At 42.4% G+C, this 17,816-nt stretch overlaps 1 protein-coding gene across 1 annotated transcript in view; it reads right to left on the minus strand.

The window, feature by feature from the left end:
* CASP10 (caspase 10) overlaps window positions 1-17,816 on the minus strand; it is a 37,350-nt gene that overhangs the window by 4,858 nt on the left and 14,676 nt on the right. Inside the window, exons 4-9 of the mRNA XM_069485375.1 lie at window positions 12,944-13,079; window positions 11,011-11,120; window positions 7,373-7,409; window positions 5,393-5,503; window positions 4,066-4,173; window positions 2,974-3,460 (exon numbers count right to left, since the gene is read on the minus strand). Coding sequence (XP_069341476.1) covers window positions 2,974-3,460; window positions 4,066-4,173; window positions 5,393-5,503; window positions 7,373-7,409; window positions 11,011-11,120; window positions 12,944-13,079 — 989 coding nt within the window. The remainder of the gene's footprint in view (window positions 1-2,973; window positions 3,461-4,065; window positions 4,174-5,392; window positions 5,504-7,372; window positions 7,410-11,010; window positions 11,121-12,943; window positions 13,080-17,816) is intronic.

The following is a 17,816-nucleotide window of genomic DNA, read 5'->3' on the forward strand; positions in this document are numbered from 1 at the left end:
CTCTTCAACAAATGGTGCTAGAAAAATTGGATATCCACATGCAGAAGAATGACACCTACCTTTCACCATATGCAAAAATCAACTTAAAATGGATCAAAGACTTAAACATAAAACGTGAAACTATGAAACTACTGGAAGAAAACATAAGGCAAGCACTTTACAACATTGGGCTGGGCACAGATTTTTTAAATAAGACCTCAAGAGCATAGAGAACAAAAGCAAAAATAGACAAACTGGATTATATCAAAATAAAAAGTTTTTGCACAGTAAAAGAAATAATTAACAGAGTGAAGAGAACCTACAGAATAGAGAAAATATTTGCAAATTGTACATCCCATAAGCAGTTAATAGCCATAATATAGAAGGAATTCATACAAATCAACAGCGGGGGGGGGGGAAGGGGGGGAAGCCAAGTAACCCAATTGGAAATGGGCAAAAAACCTTAATAGACATTTCTCAAAAGAAGGTATACAAATGGCTAAAAAATACATAAACAAGTGCTCAACAGCACTAATCATCAGGGAAATGCAAAACACCAATGAAATATCACCTCACTCTAGGTTAGAATGGCTATAATCAAAAAGACAAAAGAAAACAAGTGTTCGCAAGGATGTGCAGAAAAGGGAACACTCACACACTGTTGGTAGAATTATAAATTAGTATGGGAATTACGGAAAACAGTATGGAGGTTCCCCAAAAAATTAAATATAGAACTACCATATGATCCAGCAATCCCACTACTGAATATACATCCAAAGGAAATGAAATCAATAATCAAAGATATATGGGCACTCCCATGTTTATTTCAGCACTATTTACAATAGCCAAGATATGTAATCAACGTAAGTGTCCAACAATGGAGGAATGGATAAAGATAATGTGGTGTATATACATGGTGGAATACCATTCAGCCATAACAAATAATGAAATCCTGTCATTTGCAACATGGATGAACCCAGAAGACATAATGTTAAATGAAATAAACCAAACGCAGACAAGAAAAACAAAACAAAACACGTTCTCACTCATATGTGGAATATAAAACAAAAAAGTTGATATCATAGAAACAGAGAGTAGAACAGTGGTTATGAGAGACTAGTGAGGAGGAGGAGGAGGGGGGAGGGGAATATGGGGAAAGGTTGGTCAATGGGTACAAAGTTACAATTGTACAGATAGGAATAAGTTCTAGTGTTAATTTTTTTCCAATAGATTTAGGGGTTACAAGTGGAGTGTTATTACATGGATATATTGTATAGTGATGAAGTCTGGGCTTTTGGTGTACCCATCACCTGAATAGTGTACATTGTACCAATAGGTAATTTTACATCCTTAAACCCTCTTCCATGCTTTCTTGAGTTCTGGTATTCTATTGCACAGTGGGGCAACCATAGTTAACAGTAAAGTATTGTATATCACAAAATGACTAGAAGAGAGGCTTTTGGAGCTTCTCAAATGATCTCATCAAATGATAAATGCATGAGGTGATGTATACACTAACTACTGTGATTTGATCATTATACAAAGTATATATGTATCAAAATATCAAATTATAGCCCACAAATATGTACAATTACAATGTATCAATTAAAAAAATAAAGAAAACACAAAAAAAGACATTTCTGGAGTAGCAAAAAAATAGGCACTGCTTAATCATGCTTGCATACCATCTCCTTTTAATAAACTGTTTTTTTTTCAATCATAATGATTTAAATATTCACTTACATTTTTATTATGTGTCTTCCCCTCACTGGACTGTTAGTTGCATGGAGAGGAGGTAACATCTCTCTTGTTCACAACCGTCCCAGCCCCTAAGTCAGTACCCAGTATAGTGGGCACATAGTAGGCCCTAAATAAATATTGCCTTGTTCCTGAAGCCGTAGCCATTGGCCTTTGATGGTTGTGGTGGGGGTGGAGGGGTTGGTAAGGAAGAGGGAAAAGTTGACTCAAGGCTCCAGTCTTGAATTCCTAGAAGAGCATGGTGGCCATTCCTAGAAATGAGGATTGAGGAGTAGGAGCTCCTGGAGAAGGCTGGGAAGATGAGTTCAGGAAGATGCATACTGAATGTGAGGTCCAAGGGCAACACAAAGGTAGGATGTCTGGCAGGCTGTGAATGAGGTTGGCTTAGGCAGTCATTCATTGGTCCAGCAAATATTTATCAAGCCCAACAACATATCAGATACTGTGTCAGGTGCTGAGGATATAAAGTTGAATGAAACAGGGTCTCTGCCCTCCAAGAATTCAGAGATGAGTGGACCAGAGATGGCAATATGGGAGACCTTTTCATGGAGGTGCCAGTGGCCTCCAGGTATAGCTAAAGCTGCCAGGAGGGAAGTGGGGGAAGAGAGAGAGAGAGAGGATGAATGTGCAAGTGCAGAGAAGGGGGTCTAGGGAAGAACCTTGGTGAAGGCCCATTTCCAGGGTGCAGAAAAGGAGCATGTGGCAGAAGGGAAGTTGTAAGTGGCAAATAGAATGCCAAAGACAGCACATAGGTGCTCAGCAAATATGAATGTCTGATAAATTACAAAGGAAGGAACAAATAAAAGGCCCCCACATCTTTGTTCATGCTGTTTCCTCTGATCAACAAGTCTTTCACCCTAATTTTTTGCCTAACATCTATTTGTCATTTCTATTAATAGAAGCCTCCTCTGATCCTCCAAATCTGGGTGAGGTACTCGTCCTGAGCGTTCCCATAACACCTGTGCGTTACAACATGTGTTTAGCACCTGGGGATGCTCTTCCCTGCCTGTGTTTTTCTATCCCTCAAGCTTATGAGCAACATGAGGCCGGGGACTGTGTCTTTTTTTATTCTGTATCTTCCTTTCCATGTCCTTCTGGTACTCAATACAAGGTTGTTATAAATGGATGGATGGATGGATGGATGGATAGATGGATGGACGGACGCATAGATAAACGCGCAGGTGGACAGGTGGACTGAAGAACAGGCAGGTGGATGGAAAAACTCAGAACTCTCACCTTAGGACCAAGTTCTTCAGACGCTTACACAGAGACTGAATATACCAGCTGCCTTCCTCCATGTGTCGAAAAGATAGATAGCCTGGGACAGTGGACAGCCCGAGCAGGAAATCCGCGTGGATGGGAATTCTGTACTCCAGAGGAGGGACTGTGCCCTCAGGGTTCACGGCATCTGCTTCAATGGGCACAGAAGGTTGTGTCGCTTTACCTTGGCAGGCCTGGATGAAAAAGAGCTTAGGTTTTCCAGTCAGTCCAGGGCACTGCTGGGCTGTGAAGTGAGACAGGATGTCCCCAATGAAAATGGGGACCCCATCTGAAGAGTAGACCTTCATATCTTCCCCATGGGTCAGAACACAGAACACAAAGCAGTCCCCGTCAGCGTGGTCCAGACGACTCTCCTGCAGAACCGTCTCCATGCGCGCATGGGTCACATCGTCATGCCTGTGTACTGTGAACCCAAGCCACTGAAACACACGCATCAGGGACTCTGTTAGAAGAGGAGGGGAAGGGGAAATAATGAAATGAAGCAAAACAAAATAAAATGAGACAAAATAAAATGAGAAAGTGCAACAATGCTAATTGGTTCTAAAAATTGCACAGCAAATAGTCTAAAGTTTTGGATTATTTTTACTGTCGGAACAACAAAATCTTACACTGAAACTGCCTGCCTGTAGTACCCAGTGTTGCCACAACAGTCCTGAGAGTCAGCAATGATCAGTGTTTCATCCTGTTTCACAGACGAGGAAGCTGCAGTCCCACGACTCTCCCATGGTCACTTAGCTAGTGGTGCAGCCAGAGCCCAAGCCCAGGTTTTCTTGTGTTGACTCTGTACCGTCTCCCCAAACCACAAAGGTGTAAATAGTCAGGGTCTCTTGTCACTCTTTAGCAACTGGTGACACCCAGGGATATGCAAGGGGCTCAGAAACACTTACGATATCATCCTTACATGTATATGGATGATAAAAGTGTCAGAGAGAAAATATGAAAATAAAAAAGAATTTTAAGATCTTCAGCAGACAGAGTGAAAACCCATCTTTAAAAAAAAAAAAATCTCCAAATTGCATTTGATAAACTATTTCAGGTTTTTCTTACCAGCATCTCTATCCGTCCCTGGTCTATCTGACAGGTTGGCGGAGGTAAATGTGTGGTTGTTGACAATGACGCAGTGGCCTCTGTGTTTCCCATTCATCTGGTACACAGCTACCTCCTTGAAGAAGAGATACAACAACTTAGTAGGGATCCTCATTTTAGGGGTTTAAATGTTTCTAACCTACCACTCCAGCGGGTCCATTTTGAGAAAGAACAGGGGGCATCTCTTAGTGCCAGTTTTTTAAACCATATTTTTATACTTTAGTCTAAATCCCCTGGAATACTTATGCCACATTAATTCTAAAGTAACACATCGAAAGCTTAGTGATTCTGACCACTCTGTACTCAGTTTTGCTATTACATTATGATCTGAATACAATTTCAAAGATTCTTTTTAAGTCCTAGAGCCCAGGACAAAGAATCAATCTCATGTGCACTGAAGATCAGCCACGTCCTTTCTCTCAGAATGTCACTCCCAGGGTCATCGACAGACAGTTCTCAAGGTCCTGGCCCTGGTGCGGATTGCCAGGTCCTGATTAAAATTCAGACTTCACCTGGTTTGACTGAAGAATCTCAATTATCATAGTTAGAAAAAAGAATATGTATTTTAATATTATCAAATCTAGCATTTTTGCAAAAGCATCTTCATTTTGGGGTTAGCAACATGAAAAAAGCACAGGTAAGAATTTAACAAGACAACAAAAATGTAAAAGTGTGTTTTTTCCAGATGGTCAGTTTCTGGAGTGATCTGATTCCTCCAAAAACAGAGAAAACTCTTTTGTAACTTTATTTCTGGACATAAGAACAATATACAAGCCAGTGCAGTGGCTCGCACCTGTAGTCCCAGTTACTCGGGAGGCTGAGGTGGGAGGATCCTCTGAGCCCAGGAGTTTGCGATTAGCCTAGGCAACATAGGAAGACCCCATCTCAAACAAATAAAAACATATACAATCGAAGTAGGAATTTTAAAATACATGCAATTATTTTTGAAGGCTACTGTAAAGAGTATGCAATTACAAATTGGCCGAGTTGGTTAGTGGAGGCTCTGTGCAACTAAAATGATCCCTTGAAAATATGGTACATCTTTGATCCAAGCAGTAAAGAATTGGCTTCAGTGGGTTAAGAAAAGAAACTTTCCCTCTCCAGAAATAACCCAGAGGGTATGCATGACTGAAAATGTAATAGCATTGCTTCCATAGCCAAAGGTATGATTGATACCAAAAAAGGTGGCAAGAACAGAGATAATCACAAGGAGAGGAAGAACCAAATCAGAAACAAACAGCTCTAAGCCCTCAAAGCCACTAAGGGCTGGGCCCTAGGTAGAGAGCACCTGAAGAAACTGTCCAAACCTTTGCATTCAGAGTGTTGGGAGATGCTCCCAGGGTGACAGATGCTGGGATCATGGAGACCGAGGCCAGTGCACCATTTGTTGCTCTGTCACCTGGAAAGAGAAGTATGCAGACTCTTCAAATATCTTTGCCCAAGCACTTAGATTTCCTTACTAATAATTTTATAATAGAGCATCTAATGCTAGAGAATTGTTTTTTCCTCAAGGTGCTCCTTAGACATAAACTCAGCCACAATCCCTTTCCTGATAGGAGAGGCTGATGTTCTCACATTCCTTTCTGCTTTTTCTGGTTGGAGACTACCTTGCTGGCAGAGCATGGGTCGGGGAATTAAGATTACATGGATCAGATCACGGGTTCCTGGTAGAAAGCATGGTTGGGTTGAGTTAGCATTTGTCTGTCACTGGTTATATAGAGTATAGCATCTAGAGGAATCTCAGGAAGAAAAAAAGAGCAAAAAAAAAAAAAAAGTTCCAGGGACCCAATTTGGGCAATGCAAAAATCAGTCCACAGCACTGGAATTAGCTTAGTCATGCCTTTGGCACTGGCTGAGGATCACACTGCTTTGAAGTGTTCCTGTAAACTCCCTGGTTCCTCTGGATAACAACCTACCATAGAAAGAGAGTTGAAAATGGGTTATTTGTCACCTGGCAGTAACAGGAAAATGTGATATGAACCAGTTTTCTTCTCCCACTCCCAGCAAGTTTATAGTAGAATCCACCAAGCTCTGCCCTGGACTCTGGGCATGGATTAGTTATTAACTATGGTCAAGGGTCAGTCCTCAGGCTCAGCTCAGACTAAGCAAGTCCCTTTTCCCCAGAACAGAAAATGCATGAGAAGGGCCCCGAGCTGCAGTGGCTCAGAACACCTGTAAATTCCTTCTCACATTGGTAGAAGGTCACACTCCAGGGAAGCCACATCTAAACTTTGGAACTGCAAAATTTTGTAAAGTGGAAAGGAACTGCCTTATTCTTCAGAGAAGAGAAGTGGTTGCCTGAGCTCACTTAGGTGCACAGTGGTGGAACCTGGTCCTCGGAGGACGAGCTTTGGAGTCAGAGTGCTGGGTTCAAATGCCAGCTCCACTTCTTTCCAGTTGCAGGACCTTCAGCAAAGTACTATATTTCGTGGGTTTCGGTTTCCTCATCATTAATTGGGGATAACAGTAGTACCTGTCTCTAGGTGACTGGAGAATTAAATGACAGAATCCCTGGAAAGCTCTCAAACAGTGCCTGGCACGTGGCAGGTGCTCAGTGATGGTAACTCTCACCAATACCATCAACATCACCAACATCACAGCACGCAACCTCCAGGTTAGCAAAAAGACTGATTTCTAGGAAAGTTGTGTGTCTTGAGCTCTGAAGGTTAATTTTCCAGAAAAAAAAAAAAATGAGGAATGAGCTCTGATAGACTCTACATATCACAGAGAGACTCCACCAAAACCTGTTTGTTCATAAGCAGTATAGCCCAGTGGCAGATTCTGGAATATTTTCCTAAGGTCACGGTTTCTGGGCACTAAACACACCACTGCCAAGTCCCTCCTCTGGCTTCTCGCCCTCTGAAAAGCAGAAGCAGCACCTGGAGCCACCGTGTAGAAGACACTTCCTCAGACTGCTCATTCTGCAGTCACTGCCGCCTGCAGGCTTCAGGCCTGCCAGGGGCTCCTCTCCTCCCCACCAAGAGTGACCTCATTCCGAAAGGTGGAGCGAGAGCACCTGCCCATATTCCCCAGAGTCCGCTATGCTGAGCATTCAGAGCACAAACCACCCAGCCCTCCCCATACTCCATGGAAGAGCTGGTATAATCCCTACATTCATCGTTTTGCTTTGAATTGAAATAAAAAATGAATTCGCCACTAATTTGTAAATCTTCTCTATCAAGTCACCTTGCATTACTTGCTATATGTCAAATATATCTGCTCCTGCCTTACTCATCCAAGTTGTAAAAACTGTATTAGAAATACCTACCATTACTCCTTGTATGCTCATTTTGACAAGGCTCCTCCTGTTAAGAAAACAGAAAATGCATGAAATACAGGAAATTCACACAGTTAAGATGAAGACCAAAAATCTAGACTTGATACAGAGAAGGAGAGAGAAGGACAGACATCTAATCCCCAGCCATAGAAAAGGGCATTGACAGGAGACAGGAGGAGAATCAGCTCCCCCCTTCCAAAGGGGAAGCTTCACAAAGACACACTGGCAAAAATACAACATGACATGTGCACCAGGCCATTTATTCTTTGCAGCATTATTGGAATAACTAAGGATTGGAAATCACCTATAGGATGCCAAAGACAATCTTTATACTCTTCTTCAGGAGATATTGTCACATGAAGGAAGCAAGGTGAAGAACAGTACTTTAGTATGCTATTAGACCATTAAATATGAAATGTCCGCTTTCGAATTAGAAGTGTTGTTTATTATATCTCAGACAAGAAGCAGTACAATTAATCAAAGTATATGCCTAAATTATTGACACAGTTTCACCATCTTAATGGTAGCTTGTTTATGCAGCACCGAAGAAGCCTGGCGAGCAAGTGGTGATGAAATTTCGAAAGGCGTTTTCCACAGCTTGTTGAGAAATGAATAGTTGTCCTTGCAAGAAGTGGTCCAAAGTCTGGAAAAAGTGGTAGTCAGTTGGTACAAGGTCTGGTAAATACGGTGGACGATGGAGAGTTTCCAAGTTCAGCTTCTGGAGCCTGAGCAGCGTTGTTTGTGCAACATGTGGTCGAGTGTTGTCTTGCGAGAGGATTGGCCTGTCTCTATTGACCAATCTTGGCTGCTTAATCACAAGCATCCTCATCATTTCGTCCAAGTGATTGCAGTAGACATCCGTTGTAACCGATTGACCAGGTTTCATGAAGCTGCAGCAGATAACACCAGTGCTGGACCACCAAACAGACACCATTTGCTTTTTTTGATGAATATTCTGTTTTGGACTGTATTTCGGCACTTCATCGTTATCCACACTGTGCTGAACACTTGCGATTGTCAAAAAGAATCCATTTTCGTCACACGTAACAATACGGTGTAAAATGGTTCACTTTTATGTCATGACAGCAAAGAAAGGCAAGCTTCAAGACGATTACTGTGCTGATGCTCATTTAATTCATGTGGTACCCATCTATCTAGCTTCTTTACCTTGGTGATTTGTTTCAAACGATTCAATATTGTTGGAATAGTAATGTCAAACCTTGCTGCTAATTCACTTGTAGGTTGAGATGGATTTATTTCCACTACAGCTTTCAGCTCATCATTATCCATCTGGGTCTCAGGTCACCCACGTGGCTCATTTCAAGATTAAACTCATCAGAACAGAGCTTCTCAAACTATCAATGTATGTGTGTTCATTAGCCACATCCTTCCCAAACACTTCATTGATATTTTGAGCTGTCTGTGCATTGGTTCCACAAAGGAACTCGTATTTGAAAATAACATGAATTTTTTACTTATCCATGGTTTCACAAAAATTGCTCTAAAAAAATCTGAAAGATAATCTCAAGCCAAACCATGCGTTTTAAAGAATGAGGATGTACCTTCACAATTAAAATAAAAGTGTCAGAGTGAAGTGTCAGAGATATCAACCGTCAAACGGTACTTACGGAAATCAAACATTTCATACTTAATAACCTAAACTATTTCTTTTGTAATAAAGGGGAGCTATGGGTTGATTTTTCTCAAAAGTAACAATAGGATAAATCATAAAACAAATAAAAGTGGTACTCGATAAAGGAAGAGAGACAGGGAGGTAATGCAGAATTTACTTTGGGCCTACATTAACGTTTTGTATAATTAAATACAAAATTAAAACAAAGTCTAGGGCCCTGTCTTCTCTGTATTCTCCTCCCTCTTCATCACACCATCACCTCCCAGCGTCCTCAGCCCTCAGCCTACAGCCAAAAGCCCCAAAGGAAACTGTGTGTCCAGTAAGGACTTAAAAAGAAGCAGTTGTTAGGTCTCCTCAATACAGGGCCATGCCTCTCTTCAAGAAAACCCTATGCCACAGTCAAAAATACTGATTTAGGGTTTTGTTTTTTTTTTTGTGTGTGTGTGTGTGTGTGTGTGTGTTTAACAGATGGAGTCTCACTCTGTCACCCAGGCTGGAAGTACAGAGTGCAGTGGCACGATCATAGTGTAACCTCAAACTTGTGGGCTCAAGCAATCCTTCTGCCTCAGCCTCCTGAGTAGCTGGGACTACAGACACGTGCCATTGCACTGGCTAATGCTTTTTAATTTCTTTAGAGACAGGGTCTCGCTATATTGCCCAAGCTGCTGTCGAACTCCTGGACTCAAGAGATCCTCCCACCTCTGCCTCCTGATTCGCTGCGATTGCAGGTGTGAGCCACCGCACCTGGCTCTGATGTTTTTTTAAACAAATTAGGAGATGTTGCTTGAAATACAAAGAGTTTCTTCTCATTAAATCCAATTACTGGCAGTGTTCTTTTAAATAAGAAAACCCCTGCCTGAGGTGCATATGAAACATGAGATGTTTCACTAAATTTTATTTTATCCAGCACTTGTTGGAGAGGGGCAGGGTTGCCCAGTAACTTTTAAGACAGCTTCGGGCCCTGTGAGTCTGTGAGAACGTAGGTGATGCGAGGTATTGTCCTCCAATCCCCCGCTGCCAGCACCACGACAACTAGCCCCCACTTTAAACTGGCTGTGGCCAGAGTCTTCCCCGGTCAGCATAACTGCCGCACTTCAGAGACCACAGCTGAGCCACACTCCTTTAGAAACAGTGAATTTCTGAAAGGCAAAGAGCAGAATCCTGTGTGTGTGTGTTGGGGGAGGGGGTTTACGTGCATGTCAGTATCTGAGCACAAAACTAGTTGAAAAAGTGGGTAGGGGGAGTTAGGTTGAACAGGCAATTTAACTTACAATTAGGGAATCCTAGAATGTCAGTGCTGGAAAACCATATTTTAAAAAGCTTCTGGGGGCCAGGTGCAGTGGCTCACGCCTGTAATCCCAGAACATTAGGAGGCCAAGGCAGGAGGATCGCTTGAGGTCAGGAATTTGAGATCAGCTGGGCAACACAGCAAAACCCCATTCTCTACAAAAAAGTAAATTTAAAAAGCTGGGTGTGGTGGTGGTGTGCGCCTGTAGTCTTGGCTACTCGGGAGGCCGAGGCAGGAAGATCGTTTGAGCCCAGGTGTTCAAGGCTGCAGTGAGCTATGATGGCGCCACTACTCTCTAGCCTGTGTGACAGAGCGACACCCTGTCTTTAAGAATTTCAAAATGGTAACAGCAGAGCATTAAACAAAGCATGGGGCCCTGTAACGACTGCACAGATTGCATGCCCATGAAGCTAGCTCTAACTGCATCCCACAGGTAAGAACAGAGGAACCATTGCAAAGCAACCCAGGGGTGTGCTAAAGTCAGCGCAAACCAGCTAAAGAGAGCCAATTGTTAAATTCTCGGAAAATGTGCAATCTGGTTGATGCCATGTTGTTTACTTGAAATCAGCCATGGTGGGACTATTTACAGCAAACATTACAAATGAGGGCTTCTCTCATTCTTTCTTTCTTTTTCTCTTTCTTTCTTTTTGGGTTGGGGGAGGAATGTGGAATGGGTTGTTACATTGACCAGCACACCATTGAACCTACCTGTAAGGCTGTGAGAAATTTTGTAGTGTCTGAACTGGAAAATAGCTCTTCCTCTCCTTGATACAATGATTCAATTCTTTTGTCTACAGGAAGTGTGGCCAAGTGGGCAGCTGCAAATAAAATCAGATAGGGAAACAAAATCACCTTCTGACTAGTAGCGATCCAAAATAACCAATCATCAAAAGCAGCCATCAAAAGTATTTTAAAGAGACTTGTAAACCTCTAATGGCATTTCCTTATGGAGGCCTCAATACACACCCAGAAAAAATGTGCATTTATAATTTATTTAATTATTGTTATATTTTTATTCCTTGTATTGTTATATTTTCTTTCTTACTGTTTTTACATTTTTGTTATTTTAATAACTTTATTAGTTCCTTAAAATTACTATATATTTTGCCAAATACTATTTCAGAACTTACGGTGCTTAATATACCAGGTAATTACCAAGTAGAGATTCCAAAAGCATTACCTCAAAAATCAATATCAGAATTCAGACTATAATAGCAAAAAAAAAAAAAAAAAAGAAAGAAGGAAAGAAAGAAGGAAGACAAAAGAAAAACCATTCAAAAGTGCTAATTACTTAAAAATATTCTATCCATAGAATGGATTTCTATGGAACCATTAATAAGAATGAACAATATCTATATTATATTCATGGACATGTCAGCTATATTAGGTGGGGGAGAAGCAAGTTATAGAATATGATTAGCATGGTCTTAGTTAAATCTATATCTAAAATACCTATAGGCACACACAATTCTTTCTGTATAGAAGAATATATCCAAAGAGTGGTTATCTTTGGGGAATGAGTTGGCAATGGAGAAAGGAGGAGAGAAACTTTTACCTTCTACATTCTGGATTTTTTCATTATTGAATTTTTATTAAATTTTATTATAATTATGTACATTCTTTTTAATAATAAATTTAAAATACTCAAGCAAACACCACGGCTCAAGAAAACTCAGAAAGTTAACCAGGTGGTCCTTAAATAAAGCTAATATCCTAATCAGATACAATGGACTTGGACTTTGGATCATGCTTACACAAAAGTCTAAAATCTGCACACCTACTATCTTTTCAGTCCTTTAGTCTTTCATCCTAAAGGCAGAATAAGACCCAAATTCTTAAGACTGTAGAGGCCGGGCACAGTGGCTCACACCTGTAATCCTAGCACTCTGGGAGGCTGAGGCTGGAGGATTGCTTGAGGTCAGGTGTTCAAGACCAGCTTGAGCAAGAGCAAGACCCCGTCTCTACCAAAAATAGAAAAATTAGCTGGGCATCCTGCCCTATAGTTTCAGCCACTCGGGAAGCTGAGGCAGGAGGACCGCTTGAGCGATTTTGAGGTTGCAGTGAGCTATAATGACGCCACTGCACTCTAGCCTGGGTGACAGAGTGAGACCCTGTCTCAAAAAAAAAAAAAGAAAAGAAAAGAAAAAAGAGATTATTTCATTCAATTCTCACAAAAACCTATTATGTCCACTTTACAAAAAGGGAAAGTGAGACAGAAAAGCCAAGAAAGGGCCACTGCACCACTGATAAGTGGAGTCCTGGCAATCTGACTCTAGAGCTCCACTCTTAACCCCTCTGCTATCCTGCCTTCTTTTTCATGTTATTTCATTCAAAACGATTTCCTATACTCTCACTCCCATATAAGAATTAGAAGACATTTGCCTAAAACTACTTTCCCCTGCTAAGACTATAAGTTCCAAGAGGGCAGGAACTTTGCTCTGCACCTGGCTATATTCCCAACTTCTAAAGCAGTGCCAGGCGCAAAGTATGTGCTCAATAAATATGTGTTGAATGAACAAATGGGGACATCTCTGGCTTTCCCAAGAGAATATTATCAGACTGAAGAGTAAACATCATTCATGGCCAATAGGTTTAAGAATTCCCATGGTCTAGTGCAAGTAAAAAAACACAAGCTACTTACCTTTTTCTCCTATATACTTCTCTATCTTTTCTACAAGTTTAGGTACAGTTTTTTCACAGAGGTCCTTCAGTAATGTCAGATTATCTTCATCTATTTTATCTTGTTTCTCTAGATATGACAGCAAACCTAGAGAGGTCTGCAAGAGAATCAATGGAGTCACATTTATTTGCCACTGCTTATCCATTCACTTGTTAAATATCACTGCATGGCCACCAGGCAACAGGTTTTGCATTCCATAGTAAGACACAGTCTCCACCTTCAAGGAGCTCAATAGTGTAGGGGAAAAGTCATTCCCAAGCAAACCTCTATACAATCTATATTAATACCAGATACACAACAGGTACACTGCTTGCTGTATTAACCTCAAAATAACCTAAATAAGTCGATACCATGATAATCCCCATTATAAAGATGAAATAATTGAGGCACAGGGAGGTTCCAGTAACTTGCCCAAGGTCACAAAGCCAATAAGTGGCAGAGCCAATACATCTGATGCCAAAGTCTGTGTTATTAACCACTAAACTATACTGGCTCTAATCACAGCTTTAAGTGATATCAGTGATTAGGGAACCAGCAAAACAGAGACACCAAAGAAATGAGGAAAAAATGTTTTGAACGGATTTTGAATCTGCCATTTTAAAAGAAAAAAATTTCTAAAGTACTCCTGGGGGATGGGTATCGCAAATCAGCTAGCATTGCTGTAACACTGAATTACACGTGGGGTGGAAGGCACCACAATCTTTTCAGTGATTAGGGCTTCTCAACGTATTAACCTGGCTATGAACAAACTGTATGAACAAACTTACATTGGAGCCCACAGAAAAGAGTAACCAGAAAGTGAGCACCCGAACACTAACTGCATACATCAGCGTCGGCAGGGTGAGAAGCGGGAAGAAGTCTCCAGTCTGCGTGTGGGACAGTGTAACGTTTGAAAAGGGACAGTGTGTTGAGGGATGTCGGGAAGAGGCTGGAGTGCAGAGGCTGAGGGAAGGGTTGGTGGAGGCACATGAGGAGTCAAGGGCTGCCAGTGGCAGTCTTTAAGGAGAATAGGGATAGGAACAGGTCTGTTTGTAAATAGAAATCTTCAGGGGTGGGCCAGAGGAGAAAATACTGGCAGGAAGATTAAATACTCTGGTTAAATGGATGATGAAGACCTGGTCTACAGCCAACAGGGGCGACGCAGAGGAGGCACTGGGCATTTCTTTTCTTTCTTTCTTTCTTTTTTTTTTTTTGAGACAGAGTCTCGCTCTATTGCCCGGGCTAGAGTGAGTGCCGTGGCATCAGCCTAGCTCACAGCAACCTCAAACTCCTGGGCTCAAGCAATCCTACTGCCTCAGCCTCCCAAGTAGCTGGGACTACAGGCATGCGCCACCATGCCTGGCTAATTTTTTTTGGTATATATTTTAGTTGTTTTGGCTAATTTCTTTCTATTTTTAGTAGAGACGGGGTCTTGCTCTTGCTCAGGCTGGTCTTGAACTCCTGAGCTCAAACAATCCGCCCGTCTCGGCCTCCCAGAGTGCTAGGATTACAGGCGTGAGCCACGGCGCCCGGCCTACACTGGGCATTTCTTAACTCTAAGTTGGTGGGTTTTGGAGATCCACTGGAAGCGGGTGAAGAAGTGAAGGAAGAGTCAAAGATGACTTCACATGGTGATACCACTCATTTATTCACCATTCATCTATTCCGCCCAGCGGGCCCTGCGCAAGTCACACATGGGAGGCATTTTGAAGGGGGACGAGGCTTTCAGTGACAATCTGGGAAAGGGCATTCCAGGCAAAGAGGTCCATATGCGAAAAATGTTGAGAAATGGAAATCTGGCTGTTAGGAGGTGCTTGGTGGCAGCAAGAATAGTTTCATTGAACTGATGTGGGCTAAAGCCAAACCGGAATGCACTGGAATATGACCAAGACTTGACTTAGTGGAGAGAAAGAAGTTTAGCAGAAAAGGGAAGGAGGACAATAGAACAGGGCCATAGGTATAGGAAGCATTCATGAAAGTGTGTTTGTGAAGTGTGTGTGTTCAAACAAGGCACCCAAAATGCCAGCCAACTCAGGGAGAGGCCAGAGTTTCAAAGTCTTAACTGGTTTCTGTCCTCATTTGATCAAAAAAGAGTACAGGCTGAGTGTGGTGTCTCATGCTTGTAATCCTGGCACTCTGGGAGGCCAAGGCGGGAGGATGACTTGAGTTCAGGAGCTCGAGAATAGCCTGAGCAAGAAGGAGACGCCATCTCTACAAAAAATAAAAAAATCAGCTTGGTGTGCTGGTGAGTTCCTATACTCCCAGCTACTTGGGAGGCTGAGGCAGGAGGATCGCTTGAGCCCAGCAGTTTGAGTTTGCTGTGAGCTATGAGGACGCCAGTGCACTCTAGCCAGCGTGACAGAACAAGGCTCTCTCTCCAAAAAAAAAAAAGAGAGAGAGAGAGAAAAAGAGTACGAATTTTCAGGCAATTCCAGACACAGGACACAGGTAGGAGGACCAACAAGGCAAGGAAGTGTGTGTGTCCACCTGCATCCCCAGCACACCGACAGCCTGGCCAGGGAATGAAGCAGGAGAGACGAAGATTCACCCAGAGCTGGTCAGCTGGCAAAGGGGAGTCCCCCCCGCCCCCAAGCCCCCAAGCCCTGCACAAGGTTCTGCTATAGGTTATGTGCAAATGAGCTTTCTCTGAACCCAAAACAGAAACTCAAGTCTTGACAACATCCTATCTGGAGAAGGAAAAGGGGCTAGACCTGATTGCAGAAGCAAAGATGGAAACTCATTATGCGTTGTAAAATATCTTTTAGATGTTTAGTAAATGACACATGAGCGCGTGTGCACACACACACACACACACACCCTTTTAAATAGGGCCTGTACATTGCTCTAGTTTAAAAACACCATTGGCAAATACTAGCAGGAAACCTCTGAAAGGTCTCTTGTTTCTTTGCTGAAAGGGTAGTAGGTTTGGGCGTGGTTTCCTGTGCTAATTGCTAAGCTGAGAACGGATTTCCTGAGAGTTGTTCAGGTCTCTGGGGATGTGTGCATACTAAGCTATACTGTACTATATTTAAGCTATGCTGCTTAAATTTCTAGGAAAGCTATCAAAGGGGAAGCCAGAACACCCTACAAAGGCAAACGTCATTTTGTCCATACGAATTTGGAACCATGTGAATTTAGAACCTTTCCCTTTCGGCTGAGGCGTGTTCAGTCCTCCAATGGCTGGTAAGTAATTTATCTGTGGCAAAGCCTTTGTAGACAGTGCAACCTCATTAAGCCCGGGTATGGGAATTCATCTGTGTTGCTCAGAGGTTGGCCTTTGCACACTGCAGCACGCTGCCTGATGGCAAAGTCCAGCAGAAATCAACCTGGATTATCTGAGGTGTGTAACTCAGCCACAGTTCTGATATGAAGAATTAGATCTCCTTCACAATAAAGCTGAGATCGTTTGGAATCCGAGAAGGAAGTACAGTTTTCCTCAATCTGACCAAGTACCACCACAGTTTCATGCCACAGCTAAACACAGTGACATTTCCTGTTATTGTTATACTGAGTGAGAAAAACATACAAAATCATCTGGCTGCTTGAGCACAGGCCTTTTATGATTTAAAAGCTAATTTAGCAGAGAGGGGGATGTTTGCAATGCTTCTGACCATAGAAATGATTCTATAGTCACAGATGCCTTCGGGAAGAGAGCCGGGACCTGTGTAAGCAGGAGAGAAAAAAGCACATTCCCCAGCTTTTCTTAGAGGAAAACGACCACCACTGGGTGTCGAGCATATCAGGGCCTCCTTTAGCGAATGACCTTTCTCTCATCCTCTGTAAACACCCCATGTTGTCCAGAGAATAAGGACTTCTGCCCTTGACAGAGGGCGCGGTGTAACAATCACAAGTGGTATCATGTTCCTTCTCAACCCAGACGCTGGAAAATTTGTGAGAGGATGCCCCAGCTTGGGAGAGAACATTATCAGAATCACCTGGAGAGCTTGTCAAACTACAAGAATCTCCTCCACACTGAGAAATTCTGCATTAAGGGAAAATGCTGTCACTGTAGCAGGTAATTGTTTTGGACCACTGGAAATGTGAGCACTGAAATTTTGTAGAAGTAGAATATCCCTACAGTGCTTTACAAAAATTATTCTCTAAACCAAAACTCCCCTATTTTGTAATTCCCCAAGAATTCTTGGACCTTTATAAAATGTGTGTGTGTGTGTGTGTGTGTGTGTCCATGTGTGTGTGTCAACCCAGAAGCAATGAACACTACAGTACCTCATCTGTGGTCTTGAAATGGCATCTCTCATTAAAAGAAACCAGGGCTTTTTAGAGAAATGACAGACTCTGGGACTGGGCCGAAAGCGTATAAAATGAACCTGGGACATCTTTGCCAGATAGCAAAGAAGCCATCAGAAACTAATAAGGTCATATCAAAATGACTTAGAGGCTGGGCGCGGTGGCTCACGCTTGTAATCCTAGCACTCTGGGAGGCCGAGGCGGGTGGATCGCTCGAGGTCAGGAGTTCGAGACCAGCCTGAGCAAGAGCGAGACCCCGTCTCTACTAAAAATAGAAAGAAATTATCTGGCCAACTAAAAATATATAGAAAAAATTAGCCAGGCATGGTGGCGCATGCCTGTAGTCCCAGCTACTAGGGAGGCTGAGGCAGAAGGATCGCTTAAGCCCAGGAGTTTGAGGTTGCTGTGAGCTAGGCTGATGCCACGGCACTCACTCTAGCCTGGGCAACAAAGCGAGACCCTGTCTCAAAAAAAAAAAAAAATGACTTACAAACAAAGTTGAAGAGGCTCCCCCTGGGCAAAAATGGGACAATTTGAAATTCAGTAAGGATAATAATTGCAATGGATTAAAACCCCTCACATATGTTTATATAAATCTATGAGTTCA

Source organism: Eulemur rufifrons, chromosome 1, assembly GCF_041146395.1.
Source record: "Eulemur rufifrons isolate Redbay chromosome 1, OSU_ERuf_1, whole genome shotgun sequence".
Classification (NCBI taxonomy): domain Eukaryota; kingdom Metazoa; phylum Chordata; class Mammalia; order Primates; family Lemuridae; genus Eulemur; species Eulemur rufifrons.